We start from the raw sequence: 12,700 nt of genomic DNA, 5'->3' as shown, positions 1-12,700 counted from the left end.
ACATCTATCTAGGTAATTTTAAATTCAATTTTTTATAATTGTTTTTTCCTGTAACGTTAATGAGTAAAGTTACAAGTACGAATATAATACATATTAGATTCAAAATCTTACGTTTTTTTATAACCTAACTATATTTACGCTTTAGTGTAGAAAATGATTACGTAATGATAATGGAAACTTGGCAACAAAAGCTCTAATGAAACCTTATGAATCCAATCTGTTGCAATTGCTAAAAGAAACCCTACATATGAAATCCATACTCAATGTGAAAAACTATGGAGTAGTGAAAAAGTCAAGTTATTTATTCCTTGAACAAGAAAGACAGTAAATCGATTGAAATATACTTCTCAATTTTTATTCTCAATTCTCTCATTTCTCAATTCTCATTGGACGAATACGGCAGCGCTCGAAAAATATATTTGTTTCTAGAGGACAAGTTAAATTATATAAAGTCCGTTTTTCGTGATTGAATTTATTATAGGTATGCGAAGACTATTAAAAATGTTATATTATTTTTTCGTTTTCAACCACGCTTTTGCAATTTTCTTAATTATTTTTAGTTTTTTGACCAGAAAACCTTATTTAGCTAAAATTTGTTTGTTCTTCCATTTTCCTTGAACATAAAAATCTCTTGAATTCGGTATTGTTCTCATTGTTCTAACTTCTATGTAAGCCTGTATAAAAAGTTATTGTGGTGTCACGTTTCAACTCCCAAGCATCGTTGGGTGCTTAAACATTACTGTTTCCGTTCATTTTTTATTTAACTCGTAAAGGCCAAATCACCGTGTGAAATATAAATGATGACCATGTTCTCACGTCGATAAAAATAAACACATGAAACTGTTAGCGTGTTCATATTGAGTTAAGGGTAAACAATAGTAACTTGCATTATTGTATGGCGGATACCTTTGTGATTACAGAAAACGTACTCTCACCGTGGAATATTTTTTATTATTATGTAACAATTTTTTAACGAAATTATGTATAAGCGTAGAAAATCTTATCTGAATTTAAATTATCGACTCAAAAATAATAAACAAAAGAGAATAATCTTATATTATATTCGTAATGTTTTATTTTAAATTATTTACAGGCACTTAAATTTTTTGCTCATCGATTTATTGAGTGTTAGTTAACTTTGCGGATTCCGTCAGTCATGCCATTTGTTCGACGCGTTTTTACGAAAATTTTAATTAAAGATTTAAACAAAATTGTAACAATTATGAATGTTAAACGATTTCATTTGTATATGATAACAAAGAAAACACAATAATGGTGCCTACACGATCTATTAATATAAACTTATTGCTTCTGGATTAAGTCCAAAATTAAATTGTTGTCTAATCATGTGTTTTTATAAGAAAGCGTTGTTTTGCAAGATGTCATTGACTCCTTTGATATGTCTTGTTTCACTGTCGTTATGTATGCTTATTTTATTAGTAGTCCTGGTTAATGAGGTCAGGGAACTTTTTTTGCACAATAAGAATTAAAACCTAAATATGGAAAAACAAATACATCTATCAAAGTACTTTTTAGTATTTTGCCAATTCATAACAATATATATGTTTTTTAATGTGTGACATTAATGTAAATTGTATGTATCGAGTTCAGCACATGAATGATTCTTCGGTGCACTTTGGCAGGTGTACGCGTCTCCGAGCCGGCGCAAGATGGACACGAAGGGCGAGGGTGAGGAGATGACCTACCCGCACATTTGTTTCATGGTCGATAATTTCGATGAGGTAATATATATTTGAATTTTTTTATTATCAGTAAGTGAACGGAAAAAAAAAAAAATTTATATAAGGTACACGATTTTAAAGTACCTACTTATCATACGTATTAAAATAACTTGTCCATCATGTCTACTATTTATGATACACGGGTTTCTTATGCACGTGTTTAAAAGACTCGCTAAATTGATTTGGCAAACGAACGCGAATAATAAAAATCATATCAGGCACCATCAATATTTACGCCAAAAAAAATTAGTCATATATTTATTAAAAAATAAAAATAAGTGATCTAGATAATGTAACAAAAGAAGGACAGACACAGATTTCTTTAAAAAAAAAACTTTCACATCTGGTTTGGTTGGTTTAACCTATATAAACACAGTAATTTACATATAAAAATTACGGTTCATAGTAGTAAGCTAAGTATATACCGGATTCGAGTAGACGTGATAACGGTTATTGTAGTGGCGGCGCCAGCGCATATTCTGGAGGGGGGGGGGGTGTTTCGTGGTATATATCGCCTATTGATATACAACAAGAGTAAAACGACCGCTATTGAAACTTTGCAGATTGTAAATAACATTCAGTGATATAACTTGCTGACGGTACGGTATATTTATAGAGACAGAGACTAAGTTGTTTTGGTAACGTTACAGTTTACAATGTAGTTTCTCCTAAACTTCGGCTCTGAAGATCGTTAGAGTTCTGTGTTTCTGTATATATATTTTTATGCATCCGTAATGTGTTTTCAGACGATATCTCCAGCGAAAGTAAAAGACCGTCACGCGCTGGTAGATCATCGTCAATGACAGTCGCGTTAACGATCTTACAAAGGCGGCTATCTGTTTTTGTTACACCTGCAGTTCTCAAATACCTAAATCATATTTTACAGTGTACGTGAACTGGCAAACTAATTTCCGGATTTTATTTTTGCTTCATGATAAGAATTTATCAATTTAATGGCTCATTCGATAAAGTGATTACTTTCATTACTTAATGATTTTTTACAAGTGTTTTAATTTATTTTTAGTGTGAGATATAAATATACTTCATATATTCAATTTATTATTATTTCTTTCAATTACTACTCTATGTAAAAATACAAGAACTTTAAAACACAAAATTCGTTTTAATATTTAAGAGCTGTTGACGATAGGATAGGATGGTCTATAATTTAATTTTAAGAATCGAATAGAATAGTAGATTAGAAGTGAATATGAATTTGGTAGCTATAAGAGACGAGACGAATAAAGGCATTTGTATAAATAATGCGAATATTTTAAAATGTAAAGTTGTATATTTTCAGCTTCGTTATCTTGTCGATTGCCCCTATAGTTAACTAAATGATCTGTTAGGGTGGATGAACTTGACCGATTTCCGCGCCATTGGGCCCATTATTTTTAACCGACTTCAAAAATAGGAGGAGGTTATTTGTTCGACTCATGTGTTTGTTTTAAAACAAGTGTATTAAGTTCTTTATTATATTTAATTTTATCCTCCGGTCCACAAATGTGTATTCACAGTTATTGGAGATATGATCAATGAGGAAATACAGCTCAATATCATCAATTTGTTGTCAAATCTGTCAAGGTCATTGCTATGATTTCCAAACCGTATGTGGCGCAAAAGTTGATACATGAAAACCGGACAACATTCTTTGGCTGGTGTAAATTAAACCGGTATTATAATTATCTATTAGTTTGCGGAAATCGAGACCTTGTGACCATAGTTGGGTGCGGCTGCTCCACTGCTCGCTCTGGATGTATCATCAAGATCATGGTCTGGTTCTCAGTATGTCGGTAATACTGTACGAGCTGTTCTGGTATTTTAAATATAATTAATTCATTTACATCTACTTATATAGCCTAAAGGTTAATCTTTCGTTTTTTTTTATTACTACACATTAGTTAGGTAATATTAGTAAGGCATTTTAATGTTGGACTTAGATTTTTTTAATTGCAGTAATTTAGGTATATGAATTACAATTTAAATAGCTACTTTTTCCATCATTGTAACCATTCATACCGTTGTTATGACACACATAATATTTTTTTAATGTAAAACGATTCTAGAAACAAAACCTATGCTACTAAACTACTCCTTTTAATTTAAAATTATCAACAAAATGTATTCTTTCTTTGAGTATTATTGTTGCGCTCCCTAATTGCCTCTCAACTTGTCAACTGCAAATGGCTGATGGACAACAACAAATCATTTTAGGTATAATGAACCTTATGCTTATAAGATTAAAGTATATAATATTATTTAAACAGCTGTAATTGCAAATCATTGAGTCAATTGAATATGTATACAGAGATATACATTACGATTTTGAACCGTGTAGTGTATGCTATAAGGTTTATATTTAGCTGTAGGATTGTTGACATATACATTTATTATTCGCATTGAAATTACCGTCATATTTCCAGTTCTGCGTCTCAATCAGTTTAAATATGTTTATTGTTACTCAGATAACTGTAGCAACTTAGTTTGTATTGACTCTCATTAACAAATTACTATCTTTATCTAAAGTTCGTAATTTGGCTGGTAATTTTACAAAGCATTAGTGTAAACTGGAATGTCAACTTAGCAAATAATTTTATTTTATAATTAGTAGTTTGCTTTACAGTGGAAAATATATTATAAAATGATTTTAACGATAACAATGAATTTAATATTTCTTAATTAACAAAAATATGAAAAGTACGTCAAAATTCTAAATCTATGTATATAAAATACCAAAACCGTATCCGGAAAACGCTGCACATTCTGGTGTAAGTTTTATGCATATAAGTTTAGTAGTTTTTTCATTTAGTAAATGCATACGAATGAAATTCCTTCTAGATCTCCGACTTCAATTAGGCAATAAGACAGAACTCCATCCGTTCTTGTAAGAAACCACACTGCCACATGCCCGTTGTGCTTCTCACTTCAGTGCTAGAAGAACATATTTAGCTATCACGGTCTATTTTCAGTAAATACCATTTTGCTAAAGTATTTCATTATTATTATTGGCCGTAGAACGTTAAACAATAAAGCAAATTATGAAGTTTTAAATAGATAATGTTTTAATATGCTATTAATAGACTAAGTGTAAATAATATCATCAACTGACGGGACAAGATAATATTTTAACTGTAGTGAGAACAAATGCAAATATATAATAATATAACACTTATGAGTCTTTGCTTGATATTTGACTCATATTTTTATCATATTTGTAAGAATATTAATCAATTGGAAATAAAGGTTTGAAGCGGCAACAATGATCCGTGGTTCATTGAAATTTCGAAGTACTATTGTTTGTTTTGGCGCCGCGGGTGTAGGTAATTACAGCATAGCGCTCTGCCCTAATTACGCGAGGAAATAGCTTAGAGTAGCTCCAGCCGCCCTAATTACTGACATGCACCAACCAAGTGCTCTAATGAACAAATAGTTCCGGATTTTAAAGAAATATGTAAACATCCCATACATTCCAGCTTCTAATTTGTAAACGCTATTATCGTTGCATACCTGTTGATCCTAAGCGCGAGGTATGCTAATGAGACGGTGGCGCTGTACCAACATCAACAAAATATATTTATTCTCGTGCTAAACGTTATGTTCAAGGCCTTGAGTTCAATCAGTGTTATTGAGTACTCAAGGAATTTTGTTGAGATTTTGTTTAAATTACTAGTTCCTAGATTCATATCATGTATATTCTTTAAAGTTGGTACTGATCTATGGTAATCTTAAGTAAGTTAAACTTAAATACCGATTGATTTATTTCAGTTTTAAAGCCGTATAGATAGTAAATGAAAATTCTTTATAAAAATGGATAGAATTTTTCCCACATTTAATTGTACAATAAGATTTCACTATTGATAGCTGATAAAAGGTCTCAGTATTTTGTATCCAAGTGTCTAACCGCTTGAAACAATGATGTCTTTGTTCTAAGCTCTGCGGACTGCGGACAAGTCATTCGTGTCACGGCTACCATCTTTTCGTTTATCTCTATTTCTCACGACGTTTTATATTTCACCTTATAACTATCGGTCAGCACGAACCTCATTTGTAAATTGTACCTAACCTTGGTCGCGATTATCTAATATATTATAATTTTATTACACTTGTTTTTGCCTTGGTCAATTTAATTAATTTAAAGTATTCCTAGAAGTTTAAAACAAAAAAAAAAAAACTATTGTTCTTTAAAAGGGCGTAAATAATGTTACTCTAACATTATTCAAATAATAATGCTTGAATTAAATAATTATTATCCTGTCTTTATCTTGTATCCGTGGTCTGATATGTCGCTAATAATGTGTGTTATACTCGTTGTAATATTCAGACATAAAACGAATACTTTATACATATATGCCTCCCTTCCACATTCAACTTAGCCTGCTTGCATATATTTAAAACCGTCCTCATAACTGCAGCTTTATTTTATTAAGGCACTAGTTCAAAGAGGCAGTTAATTTTTATGACGGCGTAAATATACATAAAATAGTATACCCAGTGTCATTGAAATATCATTAAAACCGACCTTATTATAGTATCATATTGTATTAGTAATTATCCTATTAGAGGGCAAGTGTAACGTACATCGTTGCGCAATGATTTCGTTTTAATTTGTTAAACCTTGAAGAAATAAATAAAACAAATGTATTCGATTATATTGAAATATATTCTGTCTAAGACAGCACCGGGTATTTTGATTCCTCTGAAAATATTGGTAAATGTTTATCAACGATTTGCTTTAAATCTTTATTATTAGCCGTACGACGACGCTTAGAAAATTTGGTCTTCATTGTTATCATTCTTATTTTAAAGTGAAAGGCCTAGTTTTATATACGGTTCCGATCAGTTTCATTCACCTGTTCTTTTCCGGTGTTTTTTTTTTTGAACCGGTGGTAGATGTTTAGATAATAAATAAGTATTTGTTATTCTATATCAAGGCGGCCTTACTCGCGCGAAATTTATAAAACACAAACTTCCAAACACGTTTTAAACCCTTAGGGGTGAAGTTTCGTAAAATCCGGATACTCTTAACGGATGTCTACACCCTATAAGAAACCTACCTGCCAAATTTCAAGTTTGTAGGTGCTATAGTTTCTGAGAGTGTGATTAATGGTATTTCCCTTTTATATATAAATGAAGGTTTTGACTTTGACTTTATGTGGTACATACATAGAATAAAATTAGTTGCTACCTTAATAGCTTAATCCAGTGGAAAGTATGGCATTTATAAACAAAAAGAAACATAAATCTAAGCGTAATCCACTTCGCAAAATAACAAATAGGTAAAATGTTTGTACCAAATGACCGATAATAGTTTTTACGATTTCTGATTTTATATTTCCGATAATCGTATTGCTACCGAAGTGATGTCCGTCGCTTTGGTGTATCTTTTTTGTAATTTAGATTCATTTTATTTCAATGTGTTTTTATTAGATTATGCCAAAGAATACTATCTGATTCCATGGAGATTTTAGCATTAAAGCGAGAAAGCAAGATCAAAAACAACACAACACCATTTTATTATGTATGTAACATATACCATAGTTATATTCATCATATTATTCTTAATACCCAAATTAAGACACCGTTTGAAAATTAAACCAAATGTAAGTACAGTTTTCGATCGCGCGTAAAATATTGCATTCTATAACATATTGCACATCGAGTAAGTTGAAAGCCTCCCATTGAATTACACATAATCATTGTGTACAAGTCTTCTTCGCGACTCCATTTAAAATTTATTTTAACCGTAGTTCCCGCAATTTATATACATATGTCTTAGTTCGGGTCACACAATACATTCGTATTTATCATTTTAGTTGGGCTATATGTAGAGTTATGTGTCATTAGGTATCTATTCACAGTGAACAATCCATGTTTACCCAGAATGTAGTAACGATTATTCTTTGATCCAAAGATCGGTTGTAAGTAAGGCAAGCGTGAGTCACTGTGACGTCGTCGCCGCAGTCACACTGATTCCTATAATTAAATGAAGGAATGCCGGCGCGTCTTATCACTGCGTTTACAATCAGAACTAAATAAACAGACGAGATGTTGTTTTGACCGAGTCTATACTGATATGTGTTTATTTAAATAAATATAATATAAATATTAATAAATAAACACCGAATCCAGGGAAGACCGTTTATTCAAAATTTCTTCTAAGCTTGCCATTTTCGATTACTAGACCAACAGCTAAGGCGCCACTTTGAAGTTAGGCTCAGTGCCAAGGCTAAAATAAATACCTGACTTATTAACAAGGAATTCATATTTTTTTATGATATGGAATTGTCTTTTTGTTTTTTTTTTTTTATGAAAACGTGTAAGTACGTGTATACTTAACAAGTACGTGTATGAATAAATGCGCAAAATAAATCGGTATGACCTCGGTGTTAATATTTTACGATAAGACCTTTTATCGTTCAAAGATCACTTCGAATATAACGCTTCTTACCTAACAATAAAATGTTTCAAATAACGCTTCAATTACATATAAATGTTATTTATCTAAGATAAAGTACATTGTTCAACTGAGGCAAAATTTCGAACACGGTTGAAACTAGAATAAAAACTTTAGGCATTACAATTTACTACTACTATCGATTACTACCGATACGAAAACAAATTGGTACTACCCCAGATTGACAATATAATCTCGGAAACTGGAATGTACGTCAGTAGACACAGATACAATAGTTATCGTTGAAAATGTAATTTATTTCGTCTTTGTTATCTGGTGTATTGTTTTGGAAATGCAAGAACGTCAGATAAGAGATTATTGTTATCGCTGTTATCGCGGATAAAGATTGAGCGTATTTTTGATAACGATGTCGATGATATATCTACAGCTTTTGTTTTATTTAACAATCGAATTTTACTTATATATGCATGTCTACTGTTTTGTTTTTGTTGAATTATTTATTTTATATAATAAATTAAAAGATCATGCCCTATACACGATATACGTAACTGACTTAATAGTACTTTCAGATATTCAAACATAATTTGATAGCTCTGCTGTTTTTTGATAATATTAAATGTTTCACTGAATTAGTACTAAATAGTTAATACATATGTAACATGAATACTTTGAAATAAAGTTACAATTTTATTATAAAGTATTATCCTTTATTTTCAATCCAGCTACGATCGGTTACCATATTCAAGAATCGATTTGTTTATTGATTACGGTAGGTTGAATTGTCTACTAAGTCTAATAAAGAAGTGTGCCAATAACAAAACGTCTCGTAAGTTATTTAAAAACTCAAGTACGTTAACGTTGCTCGTAACATAAACAAAAAGTTTACTGATGTACAATAACGGAACCGTTAAATACAGGCAGGCATTAAACATCAATATTCGGGTCAGTACTCGATTAAATTTCTTAGGTATGAAGTTATTTGCTTAAAATTATATTTAAAATACTAAATATCAAGATTCAGAGCATGAGAACGCAACTGTTGAGCGGTTACTTAGGAATTCAAAATATGACGTAACGTAAATCTTTCTTTGTAAGGTTTTATTTATATTTTCTGAGATATCGTTCGTATTTGTTTTTGTCGTTTTTTTTTTGTTTAACATTCAACTGTCGTGTGCAGGTGTTCTGCGACATAGTTGTCCGCGATGGGGAGATGGTCTGTGTGGAGTTGGTGGCTAGAGGTCGTGGAGGCGCCGCGCAAGCCGTCATCTTCCTCGGTTCCATTCGCTATGACGCGCTCACTAGAGTCTATGACGCGAGGGTAAGTATTTTAATCTTATATTTTTTTAATTGTGTTATATTTGTGTACAGATATATGTACTATGTAGAAACATTTTTAATTTTGATATAAATTGATGGTCATCGTTCTATTTTTGAAAGTAATCTACTCATGATGAAAGTAGTAAATGTCATTTCATAAAAAAAAACCAGTCCAAATATTTGTATATACATAACTTATTTACCATTTCTGCAATTAACTTAGACTTCTTTGCCATCAGATATATTGCTTTAACCCAGTCATCAATATCTTAACACAATACGTAACATTAAACATTATAAAAAATAATTACTTTCCCAAGTGAACTGTTGCTATCACAGTCAGTAACGTTATCACAAGAGATCTGCGCTCTTACTTATAAACGAGATTATATAATGATTAAACACAGATAATGGTGATCGAGTCTTAGCATTGCGTAACAAATTATTCCTAACATAGTAATATGTCCATGGCTTATCATGGTTAATTGGAACCCAAATATATAAGTAATTATATCATTATATTTATGAAGACGGCTCGTCCCGTCGCCCAGGGCCGTTTACTCGGAAGTAATTAGTATAGAAATCCTCATTAGTCGTGACCTTGCTCTCTCATCGCGAGCGATTGCTTCCAAATTAAACAAAAAATGCTTTAAAACGATAGGGTTCAAGTGCTTATGTGTTCAGGAATTATAATTCGTTACGCCATTAAGGCTTCAAGTTGTAGTTAGTGTGTCTGTGCCCGTACATTTATCATTTGACCTTCCATATTTAAGGATTGTGCTGTAAATAATTAGGCAAGTGTTATTTTTTTTCAACGTATAGCAACATTTTGTACCAAGGAAGGTCAAAGATTAGTCATTTAACGAACGTACAAAATAACTTAACTTTTGTGTCATCATTGTTTCCGCCATTTGTATATTCTCGAACGTTACATCTCACCAATAACACGCGACTATACCTGTCTGCGAGTTTCGTGTACATATATCTTGACAATTTGATGTAAAATATTTGGAAAAAAATACTTTTTAAGCTCTTCTAGTTTATTTACAATATAAGTTGTACAGAGATTAACACTGCTTTCGAATGCGTAAAGTTGTAAGAAATGTGGCTACAATAAAACACACAAATGAAACGGTAATAATCAAATATTTGTGTTATTAAGTGAGATTAATCGTCACGCACCCAATTGCTTATTGGAATGACCGTGACGTCACAACGTCCACGCTCAGTGAGTACATCATTGCGACTTGTCTGAAGTAATGGTCGTGATCATCGCAGACAGTATTTTAGGATTATAACTTGATAAACGGAGGTGTTAACAACCTTTGAGGAAGTCTTAGAGAGTGAGCATAGTTCTGAGTGACGTCATGACCTCCATAATTTATATTATCACTCAAAATCGACAGAGCGACAGACGACGTCTTTTCGTGAATATATAAAAAAAATTTGTTACTTTTATTATTAAATATTGACGTATTAACAAATTGTTAATTACTATGCAATGTCGTGAACTTGCATTTGTTTTAGGTTTTGTATTCGCTTTTTTGCTTCACTATAATGTCTGCTTTTTGTTTTTATAATCTGAGTACCTATAGGATGTGATAAGTTTATTTTATTGGGTAGTGACAAAGAGCGACCGGAGTCCGGGTGACTGTATACACCCACGTTAATTACTTCGTCGGGATCTTCAGAAGCTGATAGTTATGAACTGTGAATGGTATGAATTTACTACGGCTAGCTCTACGGATGGATAATTTTATTTCTAATTAAAACAAAGTATTTTTAGGTATTTCGTTCCCGCACGAACGCACTGATTGTATAATATTTTTTTTATGCACAAACGTTTCCGTTCAGATTTAGGTACTTACCTATTCAGTGCAGTACGAATAGTAGGTATTGTTTTGTGTTTCTTGCTCTTTTATCATTATTTGTATCGCGAATCCTTAAAAAATCGTTAATATATTTTACCCACGTACATTACGGAGTTTTCCTCCATCCTCTTCTATCTCATAAATCAAATATTTTATAGTGATCAAACATCGTTAACTAGATTAACAAAAGTAATTGGTGGCGTCATCAGTGCCAAAAATATTCAGCCAAATCGACGTGGTTTTCCCCCTTAATTAGTAAATAATTGTACACATATTTTACAGGTAGGTTTCGTTTTATAAACCCTTTTTATTTATATTCACTAAAGAATTTATTAGCTAAAAATAAATGGGAGTTGTACAAATTAATAGAAGCGTTACCTTCGTTTATTGTGTTATTTCGTATTGCCTGGCTAACTTATTTATTAAAAAACAGCAGAAGCATTCTTAATTCAGAAGATACCAACCAGGCTTGCTAATGACAGAGCAAAAGGCTACATGTAACGGATAGTAGAGTTAATATTCACATATTAACTCTACTATCAACGATAACATAAACTATATTTTATTCCCACCACAAGAGGATAAAAGCCAAATAAACAACATTTGACATCGACTTGATGCGATATAATTTGTCGTGAGCTCGAATAATCTATAATATTCACTTGGATTAAAAAAAAATGTTTTGAACGTCGACGACTCTGATATCGGGATTTTGGAAGTAAAATTAAAATAGGTATAAGTAGTTTAGTGGAATATTGTGATGTTTTAAATAAAGATATATTAGACAAGAACTGTTAGAAGTGCATAATATAGCTAAGGTATTACAAATCGCGTGGCGCGTCGCTTTAAGTATGTACATACATATATCTAAGATTTGTTTATCTTTATTCCTTCTTCGGAATTGGAATAGACAATACACTGTGATTCTAGTTTTATAATAAAAATTGTTTGCGTCAATTAGTCAATTCTACTATCCGCATGCATAATGAATCGTTCCTTCAATATCCTTAAGTTAACGGACTTTAGGACATTCTGATGTGCTAATTACTTGTCATCTGTGAGATCGATGTAACGATAGATCGAGCGTTTTAGCTGGGGTCGCGGTCGACCCAATGGCCTACTGGCGTAGGGTTACGGGAGGGTTCGACGTAGGATGAGGACCGGGTGGAGGAGGGCGGCGCGATATCAACAAGTTTTCGTCGCGTCGCTGTGACGCCGAACGTAATGGATGGAGTCGTATTAATGACAGTTAACGGACATCGCGCCTGTACCAACAAACTGATTTCATTATTACAGTTATTTTACGCTTACATCGTCAAAACATTGAATTAAACATATTTTTATAAAAATAGTTC

At 32.0% G+C, this 12,700-nt stretch overlaps 2 protein-coding genes across 3 annotated transcripts in view; one reads left to right on the top strand and one right to left on the bottom strand.

Moving 5' to 3' along the window:
* Window positions 1–12,700, bottom strand: part of LOC125077796 (phosphatidylcholine:ceramide cholinephosphotransferase 2-like) — an 86,740-nt gene that overhangs the window by 11,466 nt on the left and 62,574 nt on the right. The window lies entirely within an intron of this gene.
* The window catches only part of LOC125077795, a 30,462-nt gene that overhangs the window by 6,098 nt on the left and 11,664 nt on the right, over window positions 1–12,700 (top strand). Inside the window, exons 1-3 of one of the 2 annotated variants that reach the window (XM_047689856.1) lie at window positions 1,413–1,457; window positions 1,644–1,742; window positions 9,335–9,475. In XM_047689856.1, coding sequence (XP_047545812.1) covers window positions 1,425–1,457; window positions 1,644–1,742; window positions 9,335–9,475 — 273 coding nt within the window. In that variant the 5' untranslated portion in view covers window positions 1,413–1,424. Of the gene's footprint in view, window positions 1–1,412; window positions 1,458–1,643; window positions 1,743–9,334; window positions 9,476–12,700 lie in introns of those variants that run through there. The other variant, XM_047689858.1, reaches the window with a different exon arrangement.

This window comes from Vanessa atalanta, chromosome 4 (assembly GCF_905147765.1).
Source record: "Vanessa atalanta chromosome 4, ilVanAtal1.2, whole genome shotgun sequence".
Lineage (NCBI taxonomy): Eukaryota > Metazoa > Arthropoda > Insecta > Lepidoptera > Nymphalidae > Vanessa > Vanessa atalanta.
Note: the sequence above shows the minus strand (reverse complement) of the source record. Positions and strands in the feature narration are given on the sequence as shown.